The sequence below is a fragment of the Populus alba genome, chromosome 4 (assembly GCF_005239225.2).
Source record: "Populus alba chromosome 4, ASM523922v2, whole genome shotgun sequence".
Classification (NCBI taxonomy): domain Eukaryota; kingdom Viridiplantae; phylum Streptophyta; class Magnoliopsida; order Malpighiales; family Salicaceae; genus Populus; species Populus alba.
In genome coordinates, this window is record NC_133287.1 from 19,205,539 (window position 1) to 19,216,598 (window position 11,060).

An 11,060-nucleotide genomic window follows, 5' to 3' on the forward strand; every position below is an offset into this window, starting at 1 on the left:
TTATAACTAAAAAGAGAGCACTTTATGCAACGAAACTTGAAGAACACAACAGGAGCATTTTCAATATTGTAAAAGCAAATGAACAACTTAAGATTCTTGAAACCATTTTCTTGGATTCCAGCTTTAAATTAGTATTGCCCTAGACCATCTTAGATAGTACAGGGTAAGCATATGAAACAGAAATCTTCAACTGCTTTCCATAACCATCTTGTGGAACCAAAAACAATTACAACAATAAAGAACTTTGGGCCTGACAACCAATCAATTAATCCAACAAAACCAAAAGGATTCAACTGCTGAAAAATCATTGATAAATTACAGTAGCAGGAAACTTGAACTTGTCCGTAATGAAAGGTACTGCCTGTGGATTGTTCACCAAATCATGATAAAGATCATACTCCGCCTCATAATCATGTAACTTAAGCTCAGCCTTTTGATTAGTATGATAGTGATGCCTAGCTAAAGCTGATTTTCCAAACCCAAATATACTAACTTTATCACAAATCCCCACTGCAAGCATCACAGCTTGCATACCAGAAGAATAATGAAACATAGACCCATCATGAGCAGAGCCCCATTCATCCAATGACTTCCCTGTCTCCTCCACAAACCGTTTCAAGGAATAATACTTCACAATCCTCGCACACAACAAGTCAAAGCGCGGATCAGTGACAATCAATGGCGCATCGTGAGATGAATTGCAAACAGCATAGTCCAAGAAATGTGCTGGTTGACAGATATACATAACCATAGGGACGTTAACCCCATACGGGTGACAAAAGCAACCTTGCCTCCTTCCACAAAGATGCAAAATATTGCTATTTACAAAAGAAATATTAGTTTTCGCCCCCACATTTCTCTCATATCTCTCCGTCCTCGCATTGTTCAATCGGATTACAACCTCATGACGATCAATCAACTCTCCATGCTCTTTCTGCATCAAAATCCCACTATTCCCAACTACAGCACAAGAACCATACCGCCTTTCCGAACCCACCAATCCATTATGCCTATCAATAGGACCCTTCAGAAGCCCTATCAATTCATCCATTATTTCAGGCTGATACCTCTTCTTTCGCGCCCAATCATGCAAAGCCCTCCTAAAATCTAACCAATACCTATAAAACTGAGGAGACCTGAGCATTAATGGGATGCCCCTAGATGATCTTGCTCTAACATCATGATGATTAAACCTCCTCCAAGTAGCAAAAGACCTATACCTTCCTCGACTATCAAAGTTCCCTTCTAATAACTCTTCTATTTCATGCTTCGCTTGTTCTTCTCCTATGTCAATAGCTGAATATTTCAGCAACGTGGAATTAAAAACTGGAACTTTTTTCTGTAGAATCAATTTGGGTTTCTCAAACCCGATGAAGCCAACCCCGTCACCACGGGGGATTAGGATCCTGCAGCTGAGAGTCAGAGCAAATACAACGAGCAGTAGAATGCTAAAAAGCGGACGCACTGACCTTTTCATTGGCGCAATGAAAACAGCAGACCCGGTTTCCGGCTCCTCCTAAAAAAACCCACCAAGTATTTGCATCAGACCAATCTGGGAATCAACAAAATATAAAGATCAAGTAACATATATTAAATCTTGGATGAGTTCGTCGACAAAGACATTTTTTTTTTATGTTAGCTTAAACAAATATCTAGTATTTAAAAATAGAAGCTTGATGTTACAAGAAAGTGAAATAGGAATTGCAAATGAAGGAATGGTTTGGGAGAGGAGTGGTTTGGTTAAGAAATGGGAATTTCATGACTGGCTTGGTTGTGGAGAGAGTGAGTGAGAGGGAACTAGAAGAAGGGTGGACCTGAGATCCAGGACAAAAATGGATTTGTTGTGTGTTTTGTTGGGATACTGAGATCAAGTGTTTTGTTGCTTTCATGATGTTCGATTATGGAGGGGGTAAAGTTTAGTGACTGATTTTTTTATTATATTACGAGTTAATCCTTCTATGTTTAAAAATAACAAGTTTAAGTTAATATTAATAAAAAAAATAAAAATTAAAGGAAGAGTTTTTAACCATTCTCACATAACACTATTTATTATAATAATATTTTTTTTCATGTTTTTAGTTTTTTTTTTAATTTCACTTTTATTTTTTAACATTATATTTAAGGATTGGGCTTTATAATGTTTTTAAATTTATTTTTTTATAAGATTATCTTATACTCCTTACCTAGATTATGAGTACAATAAGTTAACTCGAGTTTTTTTTTTCATTGTTTTAATTAATTTTTTTTAATTTTATTCTCTGACATTGGATTGCTTGAGAATTACGCTTTATTATTTATTTTAGTTTGCATTTTATAAGATTATCTCTATCTCATGACTCGGATCACGAGTTTAGTGGGTTAACCATGGTTAACCTGAATTGTCTTTTTTATCCTTGTGTTCATCAATTTTTTTTTTTCAACACTAGGTAGATCAAGAATCGAGTTTTATAATTTGTTTTAATTTACTTTTTATTAGGTTAACTAGGTCTCATGACTTAGGTCGCAGATTTGATAGTTAATTCAGGTTAGCACGAGTTATTTTTTTAGGTCCTTTTTTAATTGATTTTTTTAGTTTCGTCCTGCAACGTTGAGTTTATTAAAAATTGAGTTTTGTAATTTGTTTTAATTTATTTATTTTTTTGTTATCAAAATCTCATGACTTAGTATATAGATTAGCATGTTAAGCCGAATTAATCAAATACATTGTCGTCTTAAAATTTATTAAAAACTTCTCATCTTTAATATTTATTTTGACTCAAATTATGTTTTTATTGGTTATTTAGGTTGTCTCTGATCCTGTCAAAACTACCAAGTCATATTTGGTTAATTCTCACACTGTTTTATTTTTTTTTACTAGAAAAAACATTAGCAACGTCTACAAATTTTTTTCATATTAAAAAAATAATCTTACTCTCATCATAGTGCCGGCCAATAATTTAGAGGGTGTTTGGGAGTGTGGTAGCGGTTGCTTTTCAAATAGTTTTTCGTGCCGAAAAGCATGCCAATAATGTTTTTTCATTTTTTAAAAATTATTTTTGATATCAGCACATCAAAACGATCTAAAAAGTACAAACCGCACTCAATTTTAGCAAAAAAAAAAATTAAAATTTTTCGAAAAGCAGGTTTGACCGCAATGCCAAACGGTTGATTAGTCTTGGTCAAAGCTTATTGTTAATTTGTTTATAAGTGTTTAAATTACAATTTAATCCTTAATTTTTTTTTATGAGTTAATCCATCTAGTTTTAATAATATTAAGTCTAAGTTAATATCTTGATTAAACTTGATTCTTAATTCTTTTGAAGGTGTACGAATTGTGATTTGTAGATGGATTTTGGTTTTTTTGTGGTATATGAGATTATGAAATTTGACTAAAAATGGAGAATATTTTGGTAAATTGTTGTGGGAAATTAATAGGAGGACTATTTTAGAAATAAATAAGAGTATAAGGATTCAATATTTGGTTTTAAACTTGAGGGATTAACTAATTATTTTGTAATAGCTTGCTCGTTGATGAAATGATGAGTGTTATGCTGGGGGAGCTTAGATGATGTGGAGGTAGGATCTAAGTCTAGTTGGGATGCTATAGATCTATCTAAATCCAGCTCTTATTTATACCTGCTGTCCATTGATTATCCAACTTGATGTGAACCTTTGCTATTATAATTATTATATTGATAAACACTAAGTTAGTGTTTGATCACTTCTTCTTTTTTTCCTGGATCTATTTCTTCGAGCCCATTTGTTTGATAATGTAGTATAGTTAATTTTTAAATAATTTTTTATATTAAAATATATATTAATAATATTTTTTTTTATTTTTAAAAAATTATTTTTGATATCAGTATATTAAAATAATTTTAAAAACACTAAAAAATATATTAATTTTTTTAATAAATTACTTTCATGACAATAAAGGTTGGATATCATACATGTTCATAAAATTTTCAAAGCTTGAATGGTAAACCAGCTACGAATCCATATAATTATAATTTGGAAGAATTGGAAAGATACATTATTATATATCTTGGATTTTCAACGCCGCGGGCCAATTAATTAACTCTGATTCCCTTCAACATATTTGTATTCTCTATGCGTGTGCATAGAGAACAAGCACAAACATTTGTTTATTGGAGTCATGGAATATCACACGCCAATTAATTAAATTTGTAAGAAAATAGAGAAGTATAACTAATTATATTGGCATGAGTGTTATCAAATTAATTGTACTTTTATTTAATTGATTAAGATGGAAAACAACAAGCAGCCTCCTTTCTCAGGCCCGATAGATGTCAATTACTAGGCAACAATATTATGATTGCGATGCCGAGAAGGTGGTAAAAAAGACTTTCAAATTGTAAGAAACAATCTTATTTTATAAGAAATTTAACGTTTTAGTTATTCTAGTAAATGGTATGATGGAAAGGCTTTTTAGACAAAACAAAAAAAAAAAATGATATTTTTTTAGTTAATCTTGTGTTTTTCTATTCAATATTATTATGCCTCTTTTTTTTTAAAAAAAAAAAAGTTTTTGTGAACGGGAATATATTAATTATTATTTTATTAACCATAAATTATAAATTTTTTGAGTGAACATATCAAACCAAATCAATTTTATTGATTTTTAAATGCATATCAAGGTTTGGAAGGTTATTAACTAAACAAAAATGGAAATGGACTCCATTAAGCTTCCACTTACTTCTAGATTTTGTGTTGCTTGATATATTAAATACCCCATAGATTCCTTTTCCTATTATTTTAAATTAAAAGCTTTGTTTTTTTTTCTTGCTAAGGTACTCGTCTATTTACATTAGCTGAATATATATATATATATATATATATATATATATATATATATATATATATCAGTGGAGTTTATTGGTGGAATATCGATTGAATATTAAATAACTCCATTAAAGTCCAGATTGGAAGATCAAAATGTGAAAATATGTAGATAAGGCAACATTGAATTCTTCCCTTGTGCTGAAACCAATGCTGGTTTCTGGGAATTGCTCAGGCCTCTTGCCTCTTGTTTTCCTCCTTGACGAGGCCATGACACGAGTTTTTGTTTGTTTATAGGCTCTATGATTCTCACAAGATAGAATTTGTAAAGATTAGTGGGCATTTGCATCACATACGGTGGTGGGTTATGGAGGGCCACAGCCTGCCTTCTGCACCTAAAATTCAACGAGTCAACTTTGGAATCTACAGCAACGTTTTCCATTATGCAATTTGGTGGAAGATATATTATATCAGTACAGAGGAGAAGAATCTCTCTGGTGATAGGTTTAATTAGTCATAAGAAACAACATTAAACTGCTGATATTTGACGCTGTAGATAGCTGCAGTTTTCTTTTCTTTTTTTGTTTCTTCCATTCTTTTCCTTCAATATGAACAAAACTATTGTATGAGAACTGCAGAGTAATTGTATGCATGATTGATTGCAGAGCAACAAGATCCATCGCAACTTAGAAAAGGGATTCCTGCTTGCATCATTCATTGCTTTGAGTGTCAGAGATTATCTGGAAATCTACACACGTAGAGAGAGAAAAATATAATAAAAAATAAATTAACTAATATATTAATGAGAAAATCCTGCAGAATATGTTTCTTGATTCTTGAATATGGTCTAATGGCTAATTAATTAAATTTGCTATCAATCTAAGCAACTTCACGTTAACCCAAAAGCCAAGTTGAATTAATTTTGCTTGTTTCCTCCGCCTGTTAATTTGTTCTATGAATTAACCATAATTGACTCCGCACTTACACGCTAGTCATCTCCCTCTCTCTCTCTCTCTCTCTCTATCTCTCTCTTTGGGTTTCACGTTTCATCCATTTTTGTTTATTGGGTTTCACGCATATTCTCCTTTGACGACTGATTTGCATGGTTCACGGCCTAGGAAATGATTTTTTTGAATTTGATTAGTTTTTTGCTAGAAAAAAAAAAGCAAATAAAAAATTGCAGTCACTGAATTGGTTAATTTAGAAATTTTAGATATTGATAAATCAGTATTTTTGGTATTTTATCAAAAATAAATTTTGAGACTAAATCTTTATTTAGAAGGCTTAAAAAAAGGGTTATAGTTCATTTAAAAGTGGGGAGGGGGGTGTTAATCTCCACACCAACATTTTTCATTTTGATAGAATAGGAAGCTGAAATGACATGGGTAGCTTCTTTCCAAACTCAATGATATTAAGTGTGACTATAAGCTAAGTTCAAGTGGGTATAAATCTAACAAGTTGTCAAACACTGTATTCTTAGGTCTTATTACGAGCTAAGCCCAATTAGACACAAGTTTGATAAGCTGTCAAACCCTTTACTTTTAAGCTTGGCTACGTACAGAGCCTAATTGGCCATGGATCTAGCGAATTGTCAAACTCATCACCTTTAGGCTTGATTGCACATCAGCCCAATTGAGCATGGGTCTACCAACCTTCCTAATCCCTTGACATTAGGTTTGGTTATGTGTCAAGCCTAATTGAGAGCATAACGCTAGCATGCTGCAAACCCAATGCTTTTGGGCTTAGCTCTAACTCGCTGCCATACCTATTGATTGTGGGTTTGGTAATGTCCCAAACATTAAAAAAAAAAAATTAAAGGATTGAAAATCATTATATGTCTCATATTAGGCTATAAGACTCCATATAGCTATAACACCCTCTTTTATAGCTCCATAGTCACAAGCTACACCCAGCACTCACAGATAATTGCAACTATTCCTGGCACTCATTTGACCACCATAAAATAAAGGCTAGCCATTGGTCTTGCCATTCCTTACCAGATATCTCAAGATCCTCATAATCTTATAGACAAAGGAGAGGGAAGCAGCATGCAAGGAACATATGCATGAAGATGTTTATACCCCTCATAAAATACGAGATTCTCTCATGTCAAGACATATATTATGTACTCGCATTTTCAATGATTATATTTCCACCAAGATGACTCTGGACAACTATGACGATTTTATTGACCTAAAACACGTACAGAACATATAGGGTAGCCTAGAATTGGTCATCCAGGATAACAATGTCACGTGTAAGATCCTACCCACAACCTTTAAAAGGTCATTATGTGCATGGTATAATAATTTGGAGTTGGATTTCATTATAAGCTTTAGTGATTTTTGCACCTAGTTGGTAGCAAGTTTGGCATAAACAACCCAGTTAAAAGAAACTTTTCAGAATTATTTGGGGTTATTGAGGCAAATGATGAGTCCACACAAACATATTTAAAGAGATTTTGATGAGGAAATGTTCGAAATCAAGGAATTAATCGAGCCAATAGCTTCTGAGGTCTTAATAAGTGGGGTAAAGAGGTGAGCTTTGTGTAAAGAATTATATACTCTAGCAATTAGAAGTTTGTTGAAATTTAAGTAGGTTATGAAGAACCATATATAAGTAACAGAGGTCAGTGTACTATGCCACGAGTCTTCCTATTTCTATGAAAAAAAGTATGTCAAAAAATCTTCCAATCGGGATTGCTTTTTTAAAAAGAATAATAACCAGAAAAATTAGAAGAGATCAGTCAGGAAACACCTTATCTCCTCTAAAATATATACTTCTCTATTGAATTCCAACCTTACAAAAGTATTCACCACCACCGACAATAAAAGATCACCACCCAATACTCTAAAGTCTTTGGATGGTGTAAATTAATCCAACCCTTGCTGTAGCATACGTAGTCCGATCTCTAAAGTCTTTGGACGGTGTACAATGGTTGTGTTTCTTTAATTATCTATGTATTTTGAGATTGTGAACACATTCAATAAGTGTAATTCAATAGACAAGGTAACTTATTAAAATATTTTTTTTATTTTTTAGTTTGATTTAAAATTTAAAATAAAACTTACCTTTTATAAATCAGAACAATTGATTTACTGATTTAATTTTATTCTTACTAGAAATCCATTTAAATTTCATTAGCATTCTTTAACTTATTAGATTAATTAATAATTATGAATAAGATTTTAGAGTAAAATGATGTTAATAAATCAATAGTTTCAATAACTAAAAATCTCAGAGAGAAAAAAAATATAAGATAGAGAACTTATTGAAAAATAGATAAATATAAAGAATAAAAAAGTATGATTTTTTTTTTTATCAAATACATCGTTAGGGGAATAATTTTGTTTATAAAATATAAGGATGAAATTTGGATTCATATTTGTCTATGGAGAATTAATTAAAAAATAAATAAAATATCAAGAATAAAAAATAGATAATTTTTTTTTAATCTGTATATCATTAGTGGAATATTTTTGTTTTTAAAAATTAAATATGATATTTTTATTATCATTACAACTAAAGATTCAAAAATTTGAGTTGCACTCAATATATATTTTTCCAAAATTTGTCCGTCAATTGAGCTGGTTCTCGAAACCTTTTTTTGAATGATATTAAAATAAATAAATAAAAAAAAAACCCTCCCAAATCTTGCAGAAGACTCGCAGTATATATGATCATCATTGCTCGAGGCACGACGCCACCGAAGAGCATGGTTATTAGGCCGTGCTTGTTTTTTTTTTTTTTTTTGTACCGTGTCTTTTTTAAATAAAGAAAATATTTTAAATTAATTATTTTAATATTTTTAAATTGCTTTAGTGTACTTATATTAAACATATTATTTTAATATATTTTAAAATAAAAAAAAACATTTTAAAAAATAAATATTACTACAATATTAAACACAAACTAAATCCAACTTGAAAGTTGATCTGGTTAAAAAGATGAGTCATACGAGATGACCTGGTTTAATCATGAAAAATTAAAAAACCACCTTAATTTTTAAGAATATACCTCTTTATGTTTTAGTTTTTCTTTTTCTTTTTTCCTTTTAAAACCTAGTAGTTTTTCTTTTTCCTTTTTAGAATTAGTAATGTATCATTTTATCCCTATTTATAACTCCACTTATAAATAAGTGGTTACATGAATGGATTTTTAAAAAAAAAAAAATTCAATCATTAAAACCAACTTGCATGTTGCTAAGATAAAAGATTAACTCTTAAGATTTAAAGTGAAAGAATCAGGTACTGTTTATTTATGGGAAAATAGTTTTATTTTGAAAAATAAACTTCTAAAAAATAAATTATTTTTTTATGTTTGGAAATATCATGAAAAATGAGTTAAAAATATTTTTTAATATTTGGCTATGTCATAAAAAAACTTGGAAAAAAAACTTATTAATGCTTTTTTTTTATTAAAAGAATGAAGATTAAATTTGACAAATAAAAAAATTGAAAAATAATGAAATTGAAAAAAAAAATATTTCAAATACAATAAGTAGCAATTAAAAAAACAGAGATCAAATTTAATAGATAATAAATTTTAAAAGGATGAAATAAAAAAATTATTTCATAAATTATTTCAAATAAAATAAATAGCAATCAAAATAATGATAATCAAATCTGATAGATAAAAAAAAATTTAATTAAAAAAAATAAAAGAAAAACAAATAACAATCAAAATAATAAAGACTAAAGTTAATACAAAAATCAAATTCTAAAGGATAAAATTAAAAAATAAATATATAGGAATTAAAATATTAAAGATCAAATTTGATATAATCAACAAATAATAAGATATTTTTATATTTTTCACAACTTCTTAAAAGTGTTTATTATTTAAAATAAAAGGAAAACACTTTCCTGAAAACTAAATTAATTTTTTTTTTACAAAAAGTGTTTTCTATTGATATATTTTTATAATGGTAAATAAATACACAAAAAGCAAGGTTGTTAATTTTGTTATGTCTTGTTCTATCTGGAATGAGCAATATATCTCATTCCAGTTCAAAAACCAGAATAAATTGAACACATATTTCATCTTGCTTAGAATCTCAGCCTGTTCCAAAAATTCAATCCAAATTCTGACCAGAACATTTCGTTTTCATTTTGGTCGACCCATTCTAGTCAAATAGTGTATTTTTTTATTTTAAAAAAGTATGTTTTTTTCTTCTCTAATTTCATCCTTAAATACTTGGTTTATTGAATATTAGATTTTATAATTTATTATGGTTTGTTTTTTTTTTTTTTTTTTTATCTCAGTCACATAAACCATGTCACGGGTTTGAAGAGTTCACCTAGTTGAATCGAGTTTTTTTATATAATTTTTTAATTAATTTTTTTTTTAGTTTCATCATTCAACATATTCAATATTTGGTTGATTATAAATTAAATTTTATCATCTGTTTCAGTTTGTTTCCAGTAAAATTATCCCACATGACTCGGGTTAGGGGCCTTGTGAATTAACCTGAATAGACGTTAATTCAAATTGATCCAATATGTTATCATCTCAAATAATTGTCATTTTTAATTTTATTTTACTTATGTTTGAAATTTAAATCATATAATTTCAAGTTAATTTATCTTTGAATTTGAATTGAAATTATATTTATTGAATAATACAACCTCAAAACAACACTCTAAAACCAAAATATACCATTCCAATTATATATATATATAAAAAAACATCAGCAAAGTAAAAATTTGAAAAATAATTTTCACAAATCACTTTTTCTTGAAGCAGTTCAATTTCATTATCACTTAATTAAAAAAAACCCTGAAGTCTTAAAAAGTAATATAAAATTCCTTTGTATGGGTGATGTTTAATGATAAAATAAAAGGAAATAATATTTTAATGATAAAAGACATATAATAAGATTATATGCTCAATTTACATAAACAAATACAATAAGATGATATGATAAAAAAATAAATAAACAAAGTTAATGAGCATATTATGATAGATTAAGGCAGGCACATGGTGGATCCATCTAAAAGCATATTATGATAGATTAAGTGTAAAAAAGTTGAGAATATTCAAGAAGTCATTATCTCTCTTTTATAAAATAAAAGAATATCACTAATTATTTTACAAATATCATATTAATTGTTTCTCTTTTATTACACTTTTTGGAAGCATCTATCTCTTTCATAATTAATTCTTAATTATTTTAAGATTTCTCACAGGCCACCTATAAATTCACCTATATTGAAAAAACACCCAGAATTATAAAATAAAAATGTTGGCAAATTATTAAATAAAAATGTCGGCAAAATGAG

The 11,060-nt window shown here is 29.0% G+C and overlaps 1 protein-coding gene across 1 annotated transcript; it reads right to left on the minus strand.

Annotated features, from left to right (window-relative positions):
• Positions 1–1,892, minus strand: LOC118060180 (beta-1,6-galactosyltransferase GALT29A-like). The gene has a single exon (XM_035073360.2). The coding sequence runs from the start codon at positions 1,475–1,477 to the stop codon at positions 305–307; it is 1,173 nt and encodes a 390-aa protein (XP_034929251.1). The 5' UTR covers positions 1,478–1,892; the 3' UTR covers positions 1–304.
• Between the last annotated feature and the right edge of the window lie 9,168 nt (positions 1,893–11,060).